The following is a 20,365-nucleotide window of genomic DNA, read 5'->3' as shown; positions in this document are numbered from 1 at the left end:
CTTCGATTTCTCTTTCGGATGGCAGCCTTTAAAAACGATACAGGAACTACCAATCCGAACCCAACACCAAAAGCACTACTGATCACGAGAGGTGTAGCACCCAGTCCAGTGGGCAACGCAAATCACTCCGGATGATAAAGTATCGGCGAAAGTATCACGGGAACCGCACAAAACAAGAACGCGAAAAAATGCTGTCAAGCAAAACAAAACACGTCCGACCGCGACGATGCTTACTTCGATCCCTCCCAAGCTGAATTGTTGTTGTATTGTAGATTAATAGCATTCATTCTTGCTTACAGATAGCTTCTGTAGTTTAGGGAAAATTTTACTTATTATATTAACCATGAAAAATAAACTCGTCCCATATCACCCTAAAATTGATAAAACTCATGTCAAAATAAATTTCACAAGAGAAAAACATCACAACAGCATAAACCAAGAAGCAAAACGTGTGAAAATTTGGAGAAATTTTGATGTTTCATAATTAATTGCTAAGTGGATCTTTTTTTCTGTCATACCCAATTTTTAAGCAATTTTTTCAATCTTATCAGAAATCTTTTTATTCCCCAAAAAACAAATATTTTCCAACACAGATCACTAAAAAAATGTAAAATGGATGAAGTGCATTCATTGAAAGATATATTTTATCATTTTTGTATGTATTTTTCACTAGAAACAGCAATCACTATATGATGGATCATTTTTTGTGCCGGTCACTGTAGGAGATGTGCAGTGTTTCATCGGGGTACAGGTAGAGAAGCAAGATAAGCACTACTATCTGAGCCAGAAAGCGTACATTCGGAAACTGACGGCAGGGATGGCATTCACCATTTGCAAAGAGTTACATTCACTTGCTACTATCTCAGTTCATAAGCATGCTATCAAAAAACAATGTATGGAATGACTTTTACCTTGTAGTTTTATCTGAAAGTTTGCCGAATATCATAAGGGATGCGTGTGCTTAACTCGTGAGCGAGCTGTAAAAGCAACTCTCCACGCTGTGAATGTACACAGGCTACGTACAGCAAAAGAAGGAGAGCGAGAAGCTACCAACCAATGAAAAATTCCAGAGCCTTTTTGGAGGTTTCCTTTATCTGGCTGTGCACTCTCGACCGGACATTGCCATTAGTACGTTCATACTAGGTATGAAGGTGAGTCAACCTACCGCTGCTGATTGGGTAGAGGCAAAGCGGGTGCTCATGACCGGAAGTCCAATTTTGGTTACACGTTTCGACTTGGAGATGGCGAAGACGTCACCCATGAAGATCAACGAGGATAACCAGAGCTGCATTAAGCCTCGAGCAGTCGCGTCTTCGGTCATTCTCAATGACACCACGCACACGTTGTGTACCACAAGCGAACTTTTTTCATGGTGCGTGTACTCAGTACACGACGCGACCGCTCCCGGTTTAAGCTACTGAAGCAGGACGGATGAACAAAACGATCGAAGCATGTTGACACGCGATATCACTTCGTGCGCGACATGCACCGAGAAAATTGTCTATTCAGTGACTGAGTTGGTCTTACTCAGAAATCGAAAAATCCTTTGTATTCTTACTCAGTTTCCGTTAAAAGTGGGACAACCCATTGGCATTGACTGTGTGGCCGAGCAGAAGAGAATCAATGTCGTCTATTGTTCATCAAGTGACATGCTGGCGGATGCGCTAACAAGACCGTTGGCGAGAATCAAACTGGAGGAGTTACGAGAGAAGGTCGGTCTGCGAACGACTCGTAGAGGAGGAATGATGAAGGCGTGCTAAAACGCTTAGTGTAGCAACACATCATCGCAGAGCGACAACCACGCAGGGTGACAACTTTCAAGAATAAAACATAATACCTGGTTAAGACTTACACCATACATTTTTTAAAATGACTTTTTTCGACATTTGTATGGAAAAATAGGAAAAAAATCAAAAATATCAAAATCCACACAGATTCTGAAACTTAAGGTCCAAACCTACGATCCTAGGGAATAACATTTGAGGTACATGTATTTTTCATAATACTTCCCTTTGGACAAACCGTGTCGCGTGCTCAGACGGGGTAAGTGAGATGATTTCGTTTGACTTGAACAAAAAAGTTGAACATGTTCAACTTTCGTTAAAGCCAAGTTGCTCAACTGAGATGAACGTTGGTGTTTACACGTTCAATTCGCATTCAATTGGGCATTTTCCATTGACTTGAATGAAGTCACTTGCTCCATGTAAACCAGGCATAAGTAAATATCTCGCGCCAAAATATCTCTCCAAACATCTCTGTAGAGGTGTAGAGAATAAAACTGTTTTTTTATCAATAGTTGGTTGTCTGTACAACAGAACACACCATGTTTTATTTCAAGATTTGTCCGTGTTGAATATGGAAAATTTCTATTACCAATTACCACATTACCAAAGCTTTTAAACAAATTTCTATATGTTCGGTATTTTTAGGGCCCATATAGCCGAGGCGGTAAACGCACGGGTATTCAGCATGACCATGCTGAGAGTGACGGGTTCGATTCCCGGTCGGTCCAGGATCTTTTCGTAAAGGAAATTTCCTTGACTTCCTTGGGCATAGAGTATCTTCGTGCCTGCCACACGATATACGCATGCAAAATGGTCATTGGCAGAGGTAGCTCTCAGTTAATAACTGTGGAAGTGCTCATAGAACAATAAGCTGAGAAGCAGGCTTTGTCCCAATGAGGACGTTACGGCAAGAAGAAGAAGATGTTCGGTATTTTTAAAGTGATCCAAAATATGACCCTGAACCGTTTTTAGGAATGGGAAGCAATCGGTGAAGTACTAGATTGAAAGTGGTGAGCTCAGGCCCGGATGAAGGATTGTGGGTTCGAACGAATGTGGAGGCTCCGCGGAGGTACTAAATCGACGAGCAAAAAACTGTGTAGCAACCAAAGTTGGTTTTTGGGGCTCCTAAAATGGTAAGATGATCAATTCTCAATTTCTGCAATGAAATGGTGCAAACAGCGTGGGTATTATGATTTCTTAACTAATTTGATGCTGTTAGAGCAAAAGTTTTCAACTTCAACAACACAAGTTTTCCAAACTTTTGCTCAAACAGCATCAAATTAGCCGCCCCGGTACGATCTAGAGCGACTGAAGCAACCGGATGTCGCCACCGCATACGCGCAGAATCTCGAGGCAGCGTTGCCGGACGAGGGTGTGCTCGATGTGGCCCCTCTAGAGGACTGCTGGAGTACAGTGAAAGCAGCCATCAACAACGCAGCCGAGAGCACTATCGGGTACGCAGAACGGAGTCGACGAAACGATTGGTTCGACGAGGAGTGCAGAGCGGTTCTGGAGGAGAAGGATGCAGCGCGGGCGGTAATGCTGCAGCATGGAACCCGACAGAATGTGGAGCGATACAGACAGAAGCGGAAGCAGCAGACTCGTCTCTTCCGGGAGAAAAAGCGCCGCCTGGAAGAAGTGGAGTGCGAGGAAATGGAACTGCTGTGCCATTCACAGGAAAAACGCAAGTTCTACCAGAAGCTCAACGCATCCCGCAAAGGCTACGTGCCGCAAGCCGAAATATGCAGGGATAAGGAAGGGAGCCTCCTGACGGACAAACGTGAGATGATCGAAAGGTGGAAGCAGCACTTCGACGAGCACCTGAATGGCGAAGAGAATCTAGGCACGGAGGACCAAGGCAGCGGAGGAAATGACTATGTTGGTGCAGCAGAGGACGGGAACGAACCAACTCCCACGCTGACAAACAACAAAGCGGCTGGTAAGGATGGTATCGCAGCAGAACTCATCAAGATGGGCCCGGAAAAGTTGGCCACCTGTCTGCACCAGTTAGTAGTCAAGATCTGGGAAACTGAACAGCTACCGGAAGAGTGGAAGGAAGGGATAATCTGTCCCATCCACAAGAAAGGCGACAAATTAATGTGTGAGAACTTTCGAGCGATCACCGTTTTGAATGCCGCCTACAAAGTGCTATCCCAGATCATCTTCCGTCGTCTTTCACCTAAAGTAAATGAGTTCGTGGGAAGTTACCAAGCCGGTTTCATCGACGGCCGGTCGACAACGGACCAGATCTTCACCGTACGGCAAATCCTCCAGAAATGCCGTGAATACCAGGTCCCAACGCATCACCTGTTCATCGACTTCAAAGCGGCATACGACAGTATCGACCGCACAGAGCTATGTAAAATTATGGACGAGAACAGCTTTCTCGGGAAGCTGACTAGACTGATAAGAGCAACGATGGACGGTGTGCAGAACAGCGTAAGGATTTCGGGTGAGCTATCCAGTTCATTTGAATCTCGACGGGGACTACGACAAGGTGATGGACTTTCCTGCCTACTATTCAACATCGCCCTGGAAGGTGTTATGCGACGAGCCGGGCTCAACAGCCGGGGTACGATCTTCACGAAATCCAGCCAATTTGTCTGTTTTGCGGATGACATGGATATTATTGCCAGAACATTTGGAACGGTGGCAGAACAGTACACCCGCCTGAAACGTGAAGCAGCAAAGGTCGGACTGGTGGTGAATGCGGCTAAGACAAAGTACATGCTGGTAGGTGGGACTGAGCGAGACAGGACAAGCCTTGGCAGCAATGTTACGATAGACGGGGATACTTTCGAGGTGGTAGAAGAATTCGTCTACCTCGGTTCCTTGCTAACGGCTGACAATAACGTGAGCCGTGAAATACGAAGGCGCATCATCAGTGGAAGTCGTGCCTACTATGGGCTCCAGAAGAAACTGCGGTCAAAAAAGATTCACCCCCGCACCAAATGTACCATGTACAAGACGTTAATAAGACCGGTGGTTCTCTACGGACACGAGACATGGACGATGCTCGAGGAGGACCTGCAAGCACTCGGAGTTTTCGAGCGACGGGTGCTAAGGACGATCTTCGGCGGTGTGCAGGAGAACGGTGTGTGGCGGAGAAGTATGAACCACGAGCTCGCTGCACTTTACGGCGAACACAGTATCCAGAAAGTGGCCAAAGCTGGAAGGATACGGTGGGCAGGGCATGTTGCAAGAATGCCGGACAACAACCCTGCAAAGTTGGTGTTTGCTAACCATCCGGTTGGTACAAGAAGGCGTGGAGCGCAGAGAGCACGATGGGCGGACCAGGTGGAGCGTGATCTGGCGAGTGTTGGGCGTGACCGACGTTGGAGAGCTGCAGCTGCAAATCGAGTATTATGGCGGCAAATTGTTGATTCAGTATTATCATGAATTTGATGTGAACTAAATAAATAAAAATGAAAGCATCAAATTAGACAAGAAATCATGATACCCTCGCTGTTTGCATCATTTCATTGCAGAGACGGAGAATTGATTATCTCACCATACAAAAATTTACCTCACTACTTTCAATCTAGAACTTCGCCGATTGCTTCCTATTATAAAATTATAGAAATAGGAATAATACAATAATTATTAATATAAAAATAAAGTACCGTGCTTAAGCTAGTAACTCCATCGTATCCGCCGCATACGTAGACTAAATCATCTAAAGCTGCAACGCCTACAGCACTGCGTTTGCATCTCATTGGCTTTCCTAGAAAATAAAAGAAAAAAATATATGGATTTTACCCAAATTTCAGACTGTTATTATGGGCATTATTCCCTCCATTTCCCGCAAAGGGTTTTTTTCCGTTTTACCCTTCTTACACACAAAATGAAGGGTATAAATACCGCTCAAAAAACCAACGAGGCCCGCAGGGCCGAGTCTCATATACCAATCAACTCAGTTCGAGGAACTGAGCAAACGGTGTGTGTGTGTGTGTGTGTGTTTGTGTGTGTGTGTGTGTGTGTGTGTGTGTGTGTGTGTGTGTGTGTGTGTGTGTGTGTGTGTGTGTGTGTGTGTGTGTGTGTGTGTGTGTGTGTCTTTTTTTTCCTTCTAAACCATAGGGGGATAAATCTGCTCAACAGACACCCTAACAGGAAGGTTAGGGTAGTGTGGGGTTGAGGCCGTCTTCTACAATGCCGGTAGAAGCCAGGACTACTCTCTCCTCGACCCACTAAAACACATTCCTATGGTCGCCAAACCCTACGTCTCTCCGGAACCACCAAGAAGGTATTGCTTCAGAGAGGGGCTAGTGCATATCGCACCCTCAAGGTTAGCTGCCGTAGCCTAGCAGCAACGAACATCGATGACTCGCTTTGGAGAGTCCATCACGGTAGCCTGCTGGCGCTTAGCCAGTTTCCCGAGTGGTCCTCGCCACTCCCTTTGTCCTCGGAAGGCGGGCAGGGTCAACCCCGCCCGCGCCCTACTGCTGAGCGGACATCAAGAACTGATGCCCACATACAACCCGATCTGACCTGCTGAAGGCAAGGGTATCACTACCCTTCAGGCCTTATCAGATGCATCCGTAGGTTGCAGACAGCAGGGTCTCACCTACCCCGACCCTTGCCGGGGACCCCTTTCCAACTGCGGGCTCAGATTCAACCCAGTAGACTGACGCCACGACAGCACCGCCACCGGGACTTCCTCTCCGCGGCCACTTAATCGCTGTAAGGGTCGATCTCGACCGCAGGGCACCGGTATGACCTACGAAGCCGACTTCGAACCCCTGGACCACCTCTTGTACTGCATCTGGACTAGCCATTCTCCGAGTCCACGCGCCACCTCCTTTGTAGCTCCCAGACGATATGGGTGATAGCCGTTGAAACGGCATTCCAGCTAATCTCATCTCTACACATTCTCTGGACCAAGTTGTCCGGAGTTGTGTCCTCCCCGCATGTGGCAAGCATGCGGTCACGCATTGTGCGAAAACGCGGGCACACGAACAAAACGTGTTCCGCTGTTTCCTCTGAACCATTGCACACTGGGCATTCGGGAGAATCCGCATGCCCAAAACGGTGTAGATACTGTCGGAAGCAACCATGACCTGTAAGGACCTGTGTCAGGTGGAATGAAACTTCCCCATGGCGCCTATTAATCCAACTATCTACCCTCGGTATCAACCTATGGGTCCACCTTCCTTTGGTGGAACTGTCCCACGCGCGCTGCCATTTGACCATAGAGGCCATCCTGACAGTCTTGCGTATGCCTCTTGTGCCGCGCATTTCGAAGCACTCCATATCCTCACTGATAAGAATGCTGATGGGCACCATACCAGTAATGACACAGAGAGCGTCGTGTGACACGGTACGGTACGCGCTTGCAACCCTCAGGCACATAAGCCTGTAAGTACTTTCCAGCTTCCGTCGGTAGCATTCAGTACTTAGCGCGGTACCCCACGCCGGGCCGCCATACCTAAGTATGGACGTAGCAACACTAGCCAGAAGCTTGCGCTTACTGGCGCACACCGCTGAGCTATTGGACATCATCCGGGACAGTGCCGCAATAGCTGTGGAGGCTCTTTTACAGGCATAGTCGACGTGGCTACCGAAGGTAAGCTTATCGTCGATCATCACGCCCAAGTGCTTGACAGAGCGCTTCGACAGGATAGTGCACTCTCCTACACTGATCTCCGTCTGCTGCGCCGAATGCATGTTGTTCACAACCGTCACCTCTGTCTTGTGGTGAGCCAGCTCCAGTTTTCTGGACCGCATCCACGCCTCCACAACTTTGATCGAGTGGTCGGTAGTCAACTTCACCTCCTCGATCGTTTCACCGTAGACTTCGAGCGTAATATCGTCGGCAAATCCAACAATCACCACTCCCACTGGGTACTCTAACCTCAACACCTCGTCGTACATGACATTCCATAACACCGGACCCAGGATGGAACCTTGCGGGACTCCTGAGGTTATGTGAAAGCACTTCCGACCCACCTCCGTGTCGTAAACTAGTACGCGATTCTGGAAGTAGCTTCCGAGAATCTTGTACAAGTACTCCGGTATCCCCAGACGCAGGAGCGCATCGGCAATAGCAGCCCAACTGGCGCTATTAAATGCATTCCTTACATCCAGAGTCACTACCCCGCAGAAGCGAATTCCCCTCCTCTTAGGCTCGAGTGCTTTCTCGGCGGTTTTTGTAACCGACAAGATAGCGTCTACGGTGGACCTCCCCTTCCGGAAGCCATACTGGTTGCTCGAGAGACCATTTACGCCCTCAGTGAACCGCAACATTCTATTGAGGATGATCTTTTCGAGCACCTTCCCCGCCGTGTCAATCAAGCATATTGGTCTATATGCCGACGGGTCTCCGGGTGGTTTCCCCGCCTTTGGCAATAGTACCAGGCTCTGCCTCTTCCAAGCTTCTGGGAAAACTCCCTCGTCCAGGCATTTCTGCATAGCAGACCTGAACATCTCGGGAGCTTCTGCAATAGCTACTTTTAAGGCCAGGTTCGGAACTCCGTCCGGACCTGGGGCCTTACCTACGCTAAGGGACTTAGCTATCCCCGCAAGTTCCACATCGGTGACCCTTTCCTCATCGCCAGCCCCAGTCCCCGGCTGTCCTACGAAAGGAGGCCAAGGACTAGGATCATGACGCGGAAAAAGTCCTCCAATGATCCCCTCCAACATCTCTGGAGATTGCTCTGTAGGAGCCATCACACCTCTCGTCTTGGCCATAACGATCCTGTAGGCGTCACCCCACGGGTTCGTATTGGCACTCTGACAGAGACCCTCAAAGCAGGCCTTTTTGCTTGCTCTTATCTCGGTCTTGAGCGCGGCTTTTGCAGCGGCGAACACCACCCGCCGTTCGTTTCGCTCTTCCTCTGATCGTGCTCGCTGCATCCGCCGCCTAGCCCGTAGGCAGGCGCGGCGCAGGTCCGCAATCGCGTCGGTCCACCAGTAAGCCGGTGGCCTCCCATTTCTAGGGTGGACTCGCCTAGGCATGGTCGCATCACACGCACGTGAGAGCACCGCTACCAGCTCGTCGCCGTCTAAACCGAGTAAGTTTCGCTCACGGCGGAGCGCTTCCCTGTGTGTGTGTGTGTGTGTGTGTGTGTGTGTGTGTGTGTGTGTGTGTGTGTGTGTTTGTTTTTTTTTTTTTTTCCTCCCTACCACCCTCAGCAGAGAAAACCGATTGGAAAAACTCTGCTACTTGCCTCGATCCCCCTGGTACCACTGACGCGACTGCTTCAGGGGGGGCAATGCGCTCATGCGCTCTCCTTCTTCTGTGCTCATGCACATTTCTTCGCATTTTAATTTGTTATTCTAATCATTTTTGTGTTCGTACCTAACCTATCGCCATTCAGCGACACAGTTGGTACAAACATACACCAAATTTGTTATTCTAGATGCTGCTAACTTGCTCCGAACAGTGCTCTTTCGGTGCCACTCCACTTTTTCGTCCAGCTTTTCGCACACGACCCGGATAGTCCCCGACGGTGGATCTACCCTATCCGACGAAGAGTTCCCCGACACTGAAACTTCTTCCGTTCCCGATACTTCCCAGGCTGGTGCCAAGGTCGGTCCTGCGATTCCGGTTGGAGACTGGCTTCCGGTTCACAGGCGCCCCGACGACCAAGCTCCGGTGCTTTTTCGCGGATTACTCGGTCTAGTCCCCGGCGGTGGACGGACCTAGCCTACTCCGACAGAGAAAGTCCCCGACGGTGGAAGTTCTCTCGACACCGATGTTTTCATTCCGACCAGTATGGTGCCAAAGTCGGCCCGGCGATTCCGGTTGGTGGAAGACTTCCGGTTCACCGGCGCTCTGACGACCAAAACCGGTGCCACGTTACGGACGACTCAGTCATGTCCCCGGCGGTGGATCATGCCTACCCGGATCGCGGTCCTGCGCTCTCTGGTCTTCGCGCCACTTCCTTTGCAGCGCGCACAGCATCCCCGTTACTGCTCTGTCGACAGCGTTCCACGTGTCTTCGTGGCGACACATCTCCTCGGCAATGTTGTCGACCGTCAGGCCGCGCATATCCCTGCGCATCTCCGAGAACCTAGGGCATTCGAAGTGCGCCGGTGTTTCCTCCACGTTCACACACTCCGGACACAGAGGGGAAGACGCGTGACCGAATCGAAACAGGTACTTCCGGAAACAGCCATGCCCGGACAGAAACTGCGTCAGATGGAAGTTCACCTCCCCATGCTTCCTGTTCACCCATGCCGACACATTTGGGATCAGTCGATGGGTCCACCTTCCGTTCGCCGCATTGTCCCACTCTTGTTGCCACTTCGCCAGCGGGTCAATTCTAGCAGCTGCTCTCGTATTCCTTGCGTTACTCCGCCGATAGCACTCGACGTCTTCCTCTAGGGTGATACAGATGGGCATCATCCCAGCGATAACGCATACAGCCTCCGACGAGATTGTTCTGTAGGCACTCGCGACTCTCATAGCCATGAGCCGGAACACACTGCCCAGCTTTCCACGGTTTCTCTTCGTTTTTAGCGCCGGAGCCCAGGCTGGCGCTCCATACCTAAGTATTGAGGTTGCAACATTCGCCAAGAGGCGCCTCCTACTGCTTCTTGGACCGCCCGCGTTTGGCATAATCCTCGCTACTGTGTTAACCGCCTTCGCCGCCTTTTCGCAGGCGTAGTCAACGTGCGCGTTAAAGTTTAAGCGGTCATCGACCATCACGCCCAGGTGCTTCAAAGCGCGCTGCGATGAAATTATCTCCTCTCCGATCGTGATCTCCAACCTTTGCACTGCTTTGCGGTTACTGACTACGAGCACTTCTGTCTTGTGATGGGCTATCTGCAGCTTCACTCCATTCATCCATCTTTCGACTGTGTCGATTGCCTCCGATACCAGCACTTCGACTTCATCGATTGATTCGCCAGATACCGCTAAGACAACGTCGTCTGCGAACCCTACGATAATGACACCTGCCGGAAGCTTCAGTGTTAACACACCATTGTACATTGCGTTCCAGAGCGTTGGGCCAAGTATTGACCCCTGTGGAACACCTGCTGTCACTCTAAACGACCTCTGCCCTACGTTGGTTTCGTACACAAGGACTCTATTCTGGAAATAGTTCTTTAGAATCCTACACAGATAGTCGGGGACCCGCATATTATGCAGGGCTACGGCGATAGCTTCCCAACTGGCGCTGTTAAACGCGTTTTTAACGTCTATCGTTACCACGGCGCAGTAGCGATCTCCTCTCCGCTTTTGTAAGGATGCCCTTTCCGCCATCTCAACGACGGTCCGAATTGCGTCAACCGTCGATTTTCCCTTGCGGAAGCCGAACTGCATCGTGGACAGCCCTCTCACACTTTCGGTATACTCGGTCAGCCGGTTAAGGATAATCCTATCCAGAAGTTTTCCGAGCGTATCCAACAGACAGATCGGCCTGTACGATGCTGGATCTCCCGGCTGCTTCCCTGGTTTTGGCAGCAGCACTAGTTTTTGGACCTTCCATATATCCGGAAAGATGCCTACCTCCAGGCATTTCTGCAACACTGACCTGAACATATCAGGATACTCCAGGATCGCTGCTTTCAACGCCACGTTGGGGATTCCATCCGGACCGGGAGCCTTCTTCACCTTCAATGCTTTCGCCACGGCAACGAGCTCGTCGTTGGAGACCAGTCGGTTTACGTCAAATTCCGCATCGCCCTCGCTGTACGGCGTAGGTGGCCACGTTGTTGTATCGTGTTTTGGAAACAAGCCCTCCACGATACCCTTCAGTTTGTCTGGGCACATTTCGACTGGCGTCATTGGGCCCTTCAGCTTTGCCATTATGATGCGGTAGGCATTTCCCCAGGGGTTAGCGTCGGCTTCCTGGCATAGCTCCTTGTAACAGTTCGCCTTGCTCTGCTTGATAGCTCGTTTGAAGGCAGCTCTAGCTTCACGGAACGCAACCTTGCGCTCTTCTCTATCGGCCGCAGTTCTTGCCCTCTGAACTCGTCTCCTAGCTCGGAGGCAAGTCGCACGAAGGGTGCTGAGCGTCGCATTCCACCAGTACGCTGGGCGTCTAGCGTTCCTAGGTTCAATCTTCCTCGGCATAGCTGCATCACATGCCGTTGCTAGCGCTTCCGTCAACCACCCTGGGTCGAGATTTGCCGCATCGCTATTTGGCCGAAGTGCCTCGATAAAAGTCTCCTTGTCGAAGTCCTTCGTCCACTTCCGCTCATAAGTTCTAGTTCTCTGTATGGACGTAGGAGCTCTCTGGCCTATCTTGTAGAGGATCGCCTGGTGGTCGCTGTGGGATTACTCCTCACTCACCCTCCAGTCCATGTCCATGTGTGTGTGTCCATGTCCATGTGTGTGTGTGTTTTTTTTTTTTATTCTAGGAGTCTAAAAATCTTCTAAAGACGCTGTGTGGGAGTCGAATGTGCGCCTACGCACTAAAAACACTCTCCTAGTTCACCTCCACCTTAAATTCCCCTCCGGTACCACCATGCAGTATTTCTTCGGAGGGGAGGCGTTATGTGCCTTGTGCACCATCACGAATTTGTTATTCTAGTCTTCTTCATGCTATGCGCACCGCTTCGTTAGTATGCTGTTAATATTCCAGTATCGCCACTAAGCGACATACATATTTTTCAAATTTGTTATTCTAATCGTTCTTAGCCTTTCGGCTCCGGTTAGCTTGTTGTTTGCTTAATGTGCCGCCATTGAGCGGTAAACTCTATGTTAGTACCACTTTCATCAGATTTGTTATTCTAAAGCCATGCTGAGTTCATCGGCTCCTACTAATTTGCTCCGAGAACGTTGCCCTCCCGGTGCCGCCCGAGTGCCAATCAGCACTCGAGGTTTCCGCGCACGACTCGGATAGTCCCCGACGGTGGATATACCCTACCCGACGAAGAGTTTGCCGACACTGAAACTTCTCCCGCTACCGACTTCCCGGGCAGATGCCAAGGTCGGTCCTGCGATTCCGGTTGGAGACGGCTTCCGGTTCACAGGCGCCCTGACGACCATGCTCCGGTGCTTCTTCCCGATCGCTCTACTCTGACAGTCCCCGGCGGTGGATCTGTATTACTCCGACAGAGAAGTCCCCGGCGAAAGATGTTCTCCCGTTACCGCCCGTGTGCCATTGAGCACAATGACTTCACGCGCACTACTCGGATACTCCCCGGCAGTGGATCTATCCTACTCCGACAGAGAGTTCCCCGACGCAGGAAGTTCTCCCGAATACCGACCGAGAGCCAGTAAGCTCCACACCTTAATTGCTCACGACACCGGTAGTCCCAGACGGCGGATCTACCACACGCGGACGGAACTACTACGCTTACCCCGGATTGTTTCTTCTATCGTTCATTTGCAGCTCTCGCCACTTCCGCTGGAGAAATGACATCATCTTCGTTACCGCCGAGTTCACCGCGTTCCAACAGGCTTCGTCGTGGCACATTCTGGCCACGATGTTGTCGGCACTTAGACCAGCACCGCAGATTGCTGCCATCTCACTGCGCTCCACAGCAAAGCGGGGACACTCGAAAAGGACGTGTTCCGGTGATTCCTCTACATCTCCGCACTCGGGGCAGAACGGCGACCCTGCGTGTCCGAACCGATGCAGGTATTTCTTAAAGCAGCCATGACCTGACAAGAACTGCGTCAAATGGAAATTGACTTCTCCGTGAGCTCTGTTCACCCATTTCGTCAGATTTGGAATAAGCCGGTGGGTCCACCTTCCCTTTGCTGTGGTATTCCACTCGTGTTGCCACTTCGCCATCGTAACGACTCGCGCTGCCTTCCGAGCTCCTCTAGCGCCCCTGGCCTCGTAGCACTCTTTGTCCTCTTCCAGAACGAAGACGATAGGGACCATTCCGGTGATCACGCACACCGCATCCGATGATATCGTGCGATAGGCGCTCGCCACTCTCATGGCCATCAGTCTGTGCGTGCTGCAGAGCTGAACGCGATTCCTCCTAGTTTTTGTTGCGGTCGCCCAAGCCGGACCAGCGTACCTTAGGATCGATGTGGACACGCTAGCTAGTAACCGCCTCTTGCTACTGCTGATTTTCGAGTTGTTCGGCATGATCCTCGACAATGCTGTGATCGCCTTTGCTGCTTTTACGCAGGCATAATCGACGTGGCTATTGAAATTTAACCGGTCGTCGATCATAACGCCGAGATGCTTCAATTCCCGCTTGGAGTCTATGGCATGTTCCCCGACTATGATTGCAGCCTTCTGCACCACCTTGCAGTTGCTGATCAGCACCAGCTCCGTTTTCTGGTGGGCTATGGATAGTTTCTTTCTCTGCATCCAGTTCTCAACAGCATCTACCGCCTCCGTAGCAAGTATCTCCACTGCTTCTAGGGACTCGCCAACTACCACCAACGTGATATCGTCCGCGAATCCGACGATTTTGACGCCTGTCGGTAGCTGCAGTGTCAGCACCCCGTTGTACATTGTGTTCCACAACGTCGGACCTAGGATAGACCCCTGTGGGACGCCTGCACTTATCGTGACGTTCTTTTGCCCTGCACTAGTATGGTAGCACAGAGTCCGGTTTTCGAAGTAGCTACTGAGAATCCTGCAGAGGTAGTCCGGAACCTTCATCTCGTGCAGCGCTGTAGCGATGGCTTCCCACCCGAATAAAAAATACAGTAGAAATACCGAACGTTGTATTGTAACAGTACTATTTAAAACCATATTTTTACAATAGACACCACTGTAAAAATAAAAATACAAAAACAATAAAATATAATGTAGAACCCAATACAGTATATTGTAAATAAGATTTTTACAATATACTATACGGGTGGTTAAGTATCGTAACAATATAAAAAAATATTTTTCTCCATATATATTTTTTTGCAAAACCATACATTATATTGTAAATGAATTGTTATAAATACTGATACGTGGGTTTTAATAAACCGTACATTGTATGGTATACATATGGTTTCAAACAATAAAATGTACCGTAAATATATTGTTTTCAATTGTAGTTTCACTACTGGTAATACATTTAATTAAATGGTTTTGGAATGGTTCTCTTTTGTTATGTTGTACAGTCATGACCCGCTGGTTGGGGGCTTAATAGTTGGGTGACTTTTTAGTTGGGGCTCCGTTAGTTGAGCTGTCAGCCAACTAAAAAGCACCTGGATGTCATAATTCAATGTCAAACTGAAAATGACAACCAATCTGTAATTCCGAGGGGCGAGCTAATGAGTTTTGGTTTCTTAAACTTTACTGATAATCGAGAAGAATTTCTATTTCATATTTTTAAAAAAAAAAACAATATGTACAATTACTTCGAAACAAATGCAAAACATCGGCAATCTTTATTTTGTCGATCAATGAAAGAGTTTTGTGCTTGCATTTTGGTCCGGGTGGTTTCATAAACATCTATATTTTCACTTCACCGGCTAAAAATGGGTGAAAATAATTATTTCTCGCATTGGCCATATATGTATCTTGCAAAACGTATCAGTTTTGCTCTAAATGTAAAACATTTTACTTTACACTTCCAAACTAAACATGATTTAAAAAAAAACAATGCGCACGCCCCTTGTGCTGATGTCACTTCACCCAACTAGCGAATCGAATTCGTTGGTTGGGTGGAGGATGTGGCTCAACGAGCGAGTTCCGACTGTATTGGTTTACATTACATAAACCATATAATGTTATATTATCTTGTCATTTTCCTCCTGTTAGTGGCATCTTAGGCTTACTAGCATTATGAGAATGCGCTTTGGGAATTCTCCAGAGCGTTTTGGATAACCCTTCATATTGGATCGCCCACGTCTAAGTCTGAGTCGAGGTCTGAGTAGTCTCTGGTTGCATTAACAGTTGAAGCTTAGGCTCCCATGCCCCACCAGCCAGATAACTGGGTTTCGCAAACTATGCATTATTTGCGGCAACACTTTGAGCGGCATGATGGAACTATGCCGAGCGCGCTAAGTATTATTAGACCACTAATGTAGTTGCATGAAGTGGGTGACGAGGTACATAAGTATCATTACAGCGTACTTAACCGTTATTGCAATATTGAGGCTCCAGCATGGGCTCCAGTTTGACTAAAGTTTTAAATACACGGAAATACATAACAACTCATGAGAAAACTGTCAAGTTCGATTCAAGTATAAGTTAGGTTAAAAAGCGAACCCGCAGACGAACCTATATTAAAAGTCATTTCAGTGTTCAGTCCAGTCCATGTGTTAAAGATGGCTCTACGTCAAAGATAAAGTTTGTCAATCGCATTTGATTCGATTGTGGTCGAAGGCAAGTTCACATGAGAGAAGAGGAGAAAATTCCCCTAAATGCAAATACAGAAATAATAGTGTTGAACTCATCCACTGATTTACGGTAATCTGACCTGCATCATTACGGGTTGGCCTACATTCGTATTTCTCTCATCGCACTCTACACACCTAGCCCGCCATATCTCTTGGACCCCTGCTTGGACCTGCAGTTCTTAGAATAGGACATTTGGTTTACCACTGATTTAAACATGTTATTGATTTTCAATTGATGTTTCAACTTAATCACTTTTTTCTCTTTCCTATGAAAGCTTTCCTTTGCATCAAAAAAGTCACAAACATCAACAAAACAAAGCACGGAAAAAATGTTAAACTGAATAAATCTGGTGTTCGATTTGAATAGGTCGAATCTGCATATGAATCACAGCAAACATACGACCTATTCAAATCGAACACCAGAAATAATTAAAAATTCACGGAAAAATAATGTTTCGGAAAAGTGAATGGTTCAAACGTAAGAAAAACAGTATAATATATTGTTACATAAAAATCCAATGTAAATGTATAGTATAGCGAACCATTTCATCACAATACACTTGATTGTAGCTGGTACACTGTATGGTGCAAAAATGGTTTTCACCATACACCCTATGGTTAGTTTTTATCCAGGTGGTGTGCTATCCATCCCCAATGGCTTTCCTTTCGTCTTGGTACCTCTACCGGGGGCTGTTCCGGTTTTCGCCTGTTGTAGTACCGCTGCTGCCAGGGCGTTCTTAGTCGCCGCCAACTCGGTTTCAGCAGTTTCCGCTCTCTGCATCAGCCTTCTCCAGTCTTTGATGGCTGACCCAAGGCTACCTTGGATCCTTGCAACGAGGTCCTTGATATCCTTGTGCACGTTGTGCCTTTTGTCAACGAACTCACGGAGTTCGTCCGCTACAGTTTTCGCAGCTTCCACCTTTGATTGTTTTGGGAGCACATTCCATGCGCTTCGCAGCTGCCGTTGCTGCTGCTTCTCGTTCTGTTCTTGTTCGCGCTGCTGTTGGTCACACAGCTCCTGCTCTCGCTTCTGCTGCTCGTGCAGCTCTTGTTCCCGCTCCTGTTGCTCCAGCTGCTGTTGTTGCATCTGCTGGTTCTGTTCTGTCGGCGACCTCGCCAGACTTGCGAACGGATTCTCCGCACCTTTGCCATTGATGTTGTTGTTGTCGTTATCTTTATCCATGCTTTTCGGGTTCCCCCTCCGAGCCGCTATCTCCACTCGTCGTAAGTAGTCGTCTATTGATCTCATGGTTGTCTATGTAACAGGGAAGCCATGATAAGGTTGTCACGGTCCTTCATGGGGTACCGTGATCAGAGCCGATCGACGCTAGTCAGGAATCTTCAACTGAGCCTACTTTCCACCAGCTAAGGTGGCGAGTTTTGAACGTACTAGGAGGCCTGCCACGGTTTTAACGGGACGGGGGCAAACGTACCATTAGCCCAAATGCCGTTTCAGAACGGTGTCACCCATTCTTAGTAAGGAAGTGGAATAATACGCAAACCAGCTCCATAGCGTCGTGTTGATTAAATCCTTGGGAAATCCTAGTCCCACCTCTATGTACATGTGTGTGTGTGTGTGTGTGTGTGTGCGTGTGTGTGTGTGTGTGTGTGTGTGTGTGTGTGCGTGTGTGTGTGTGTGTGTGTGTGTGTGTGTGTGTGTGTGCGTGTGTGTGTGTGTGTGTATGTGTGTTTGTGTGTGTGTTTGTGTGTGTGTGTGTGTGTGTGTGTGTGTGTGTGTGTGTGTGTGTGTGTGTGTGTGTGTGTGTGTGTGTGTGTGTGTTTTTTTTTCCTCCCAACCTCCCCAGCAGAGAAAACCGATTGGAAAAACTCTGCTACACCTTGATGCCTCGATCCCCCTGGTACCACTGATATGCGACTGCGTCAGGGGGGGCAATGCGCTCATGCGCTCTTCTGCTACTGTGCTCATGCACTTTTTGTCGCTCCTAATCTATACTCATACACGTCTCGTATTTGGCTTACTCCGGTTGGTGTTGGCTCGCCATTAAGTGGACAACATGCTTAGTTTCAAATTTGTTATTCTACACGTTCTAATGTTAGTACCTAACATCGCCATTCAGCGACACATAGGTACAACATACACACAATTTGTTATTCTAATACCACGCAAGGCATTCGGATCCTACTAGCTTGCTCCGAACGGTGTCCTCCCCGTGCCGCCGTTGCGCCATTAAGCACTCCAGCTTTCCGCGCACGACTCGTGTAGTCCCCGACGGTGGATCTACCCTACGCCGACAAAGAGTTCCCCGGCAGTGGAACATCTTCCGAAACCGTTTCTTCCCAGACAGGTGCCGAGGTCTCTCCTGCGATTCCGGTTGGAGACTGGCTTCCGGTTCACAGGCGCCCCGACGACCAAATTCCGGTGCTTCTTCGCGATAGACTCGGTCTAGTCCCCGGCGGTGGCCCTAGCCTACTCCGACGGAGAAAAACCCCGGCGGTGGAAGTTCTCCCGATACCGATGTTTCTATCCCGACCAGTAAGGTGTTGAAGTCGGTCCGGCGATTCCGGTTGGTGGTGGACCTCCGGTTCACCGGCGCTCCGACGACCAAAAACCGGTGCCACATTACGGACGACTCAGTCATGTCCCCGGCGGTGGATCATGCCTACCCGGATCGCGTTCCGCCGCTCTCTGGTCTTCGCGCCACTTCCTCTGCAGCGCGGACAGCATCCTCGTTACTGCTCTGTCGACAGCGTTCCACGTGTTTTCATCGCGACACATCTCTTCGACAATGTTGTCGACTGTCACTCCGCCCAGCAAGACGCGAATTTCTTCGAACCTGGGGCATTCGAAAACGACATGTTCCGGTGACTCCTCCACGTTAACACACTCCGGGCAAAAGGGCGAAAGAGCATGCCCAAACCGGTGCAGGTACTTCCTCAAGCAGCCATGGCCGGACAGGAACTGCGGAAGTTCACCTCCCCATGCTTCCTATTCACCCACGCTGACACGCTAGGGATAAGCCGAAGAGTCCACCTGCCATTCGCCGAATTGTCCCACTCTTGCTGCCATTTAGCCAACGAGTTCGCTCTGACGATATCTCTTACGCTCCTGGTACTTCTGCGTTGGTAGCATTCCACGTCTTCGGCGATGGTGATGCAAATGGGCATCATTCCCGCGATAACACATACTGCCTCCGTCGAAATGGTTCTGTACGCGCTGGCGACCCGAGTGGCCATGAGTCGGAATGTGCTGTCTAGCGCTCTTCGATTCCGCTTCGTACTCAGTGCTTCAGCCCATGCTGGGGCACCATACCTTAGTATTGAGCCTGCTACGCTCGCCAGAAGACGCCTCTTACTACTTCGTGGTCCCCCGACGTTCGGCATGATCGTCGCTATAGCATTGACAGCCTTCGCTGCCTTTCCGCAGGCGTAGTCAACGTGCTCCTTGAAGTTAAGTCGATCATCGACCATCACTCCTAGATGCTTCAAAGCTCGTTTCGATGTGATAACATGCTCTCCGACTACGATCTCCATCGTTTGGACTGCTTTACAGTTGCTGACCAGAAGCACCTCCGTTTTGTGATGGGCAATCTGTAGCTTGACCCCAGTCATCCATCTTTCAACAGTGGACATTGATTCCGTCGCCAGCATTTCAACTTCTTCAAGAGTCTCTCCTCTCCCATTACCGTCAACACGACGTCGTCTGCGAAGCCCACAATGACGACTCCTTTGGGAAGTTTTAACGACAGTACGCCGTTGTACATGGCATTCCAGAGTGTTGGGCCTAGTATGGACCCTTGTGGAACACCTGCCGTTACTTCTATAGACCTCTGCCCTTCGTTGGTCTCGTACACCAGTACCCTGTTCTGGAAGTAGCTCCGTAAGATCTGGCACAGATAATCGGGAACCCGCATACTGTGTAGCGCTACGGCGATAGCCTCCCAGCTGGCACTATTAAACGCATTTTTGACGTCTATCGTTACCACAGCGCAGAATCGATCACCTCTCCGTTTTTTCTTGGACGCCTTCTGGGCATTCTCGATGACTACCCGAATCGCATCCACCGTCGATTTTCCCTTACGGAATCCGAATTGCATCGCTGACAGTCCCCTCTCACTTTCGACGTATTCTGTCAACCTGTTAAGGATGACCTTCTCTAACAGTTTTCCTAGGGTATCCAGCAGGCAGATCGGTCTATACGATCCTGGGTCCCCCGGCGGCTTTCCTGGTTTCGGTAGAAGCACCAACTTTTGAACCTTCCAACCGTTTGGGAAGTAGCCTTCATCCAGGCATTTTTGGAGCACCATCCTGATCATGTCCGGAAACGCCAATATCGCCGTTCTAACTGCTACGTTCGGGATCCCATCCGGACCGGGAGCTTTCCCGATCTTGAGCCCCTTCGCAATTACCAGCAACTCTG

At 49.2% G+C, this 20,365-nt stretch overlaps 1 protein-coding gene across 4 annotated transcripts in view; it reads right to left on the bottom strand.

The window, feature by feature from the left end:
- The window catches only part of LOC109419430 (kelch-like protein 18), a 386,574-nt gene that overhangs the window by 297,269 nt on the left and 68,940 nt on the right, over window positions 1–20,365 (bottom strand). For all 4 annotated transcript variants that reach the window (XM_062858821.1, XM_062858820.1, XM_062858819.1 and 1 more), the window contains exon 7: window positions 5,408–5,508. In XM_062858821.1, the coding sequence (XP_062714805.1) occupies window positions 5,408–5,508 (101 nt within the window). The remainder of the gene's footprint in view (window positions 1–5,407; window positions 5,509–20,365) is intronic.

This window comes from Aedes albopictus, chromosome 3 (assembly GCF_035046485.1).
Source record: "Aedes albopictus strain Foshan chromosome 3, AalbF5, whole genome shotgun sequence".
In the NCBI taxonomy this organism is placed as follows: Eukaryota; Metazoa; Arthropoda; class Insecta; order Diptera; family Culicidae; genus Aedes; species Aedes albopictus.
This window is presented reverse-complemented; position numbering and strand designations above follow the sequence as displayed.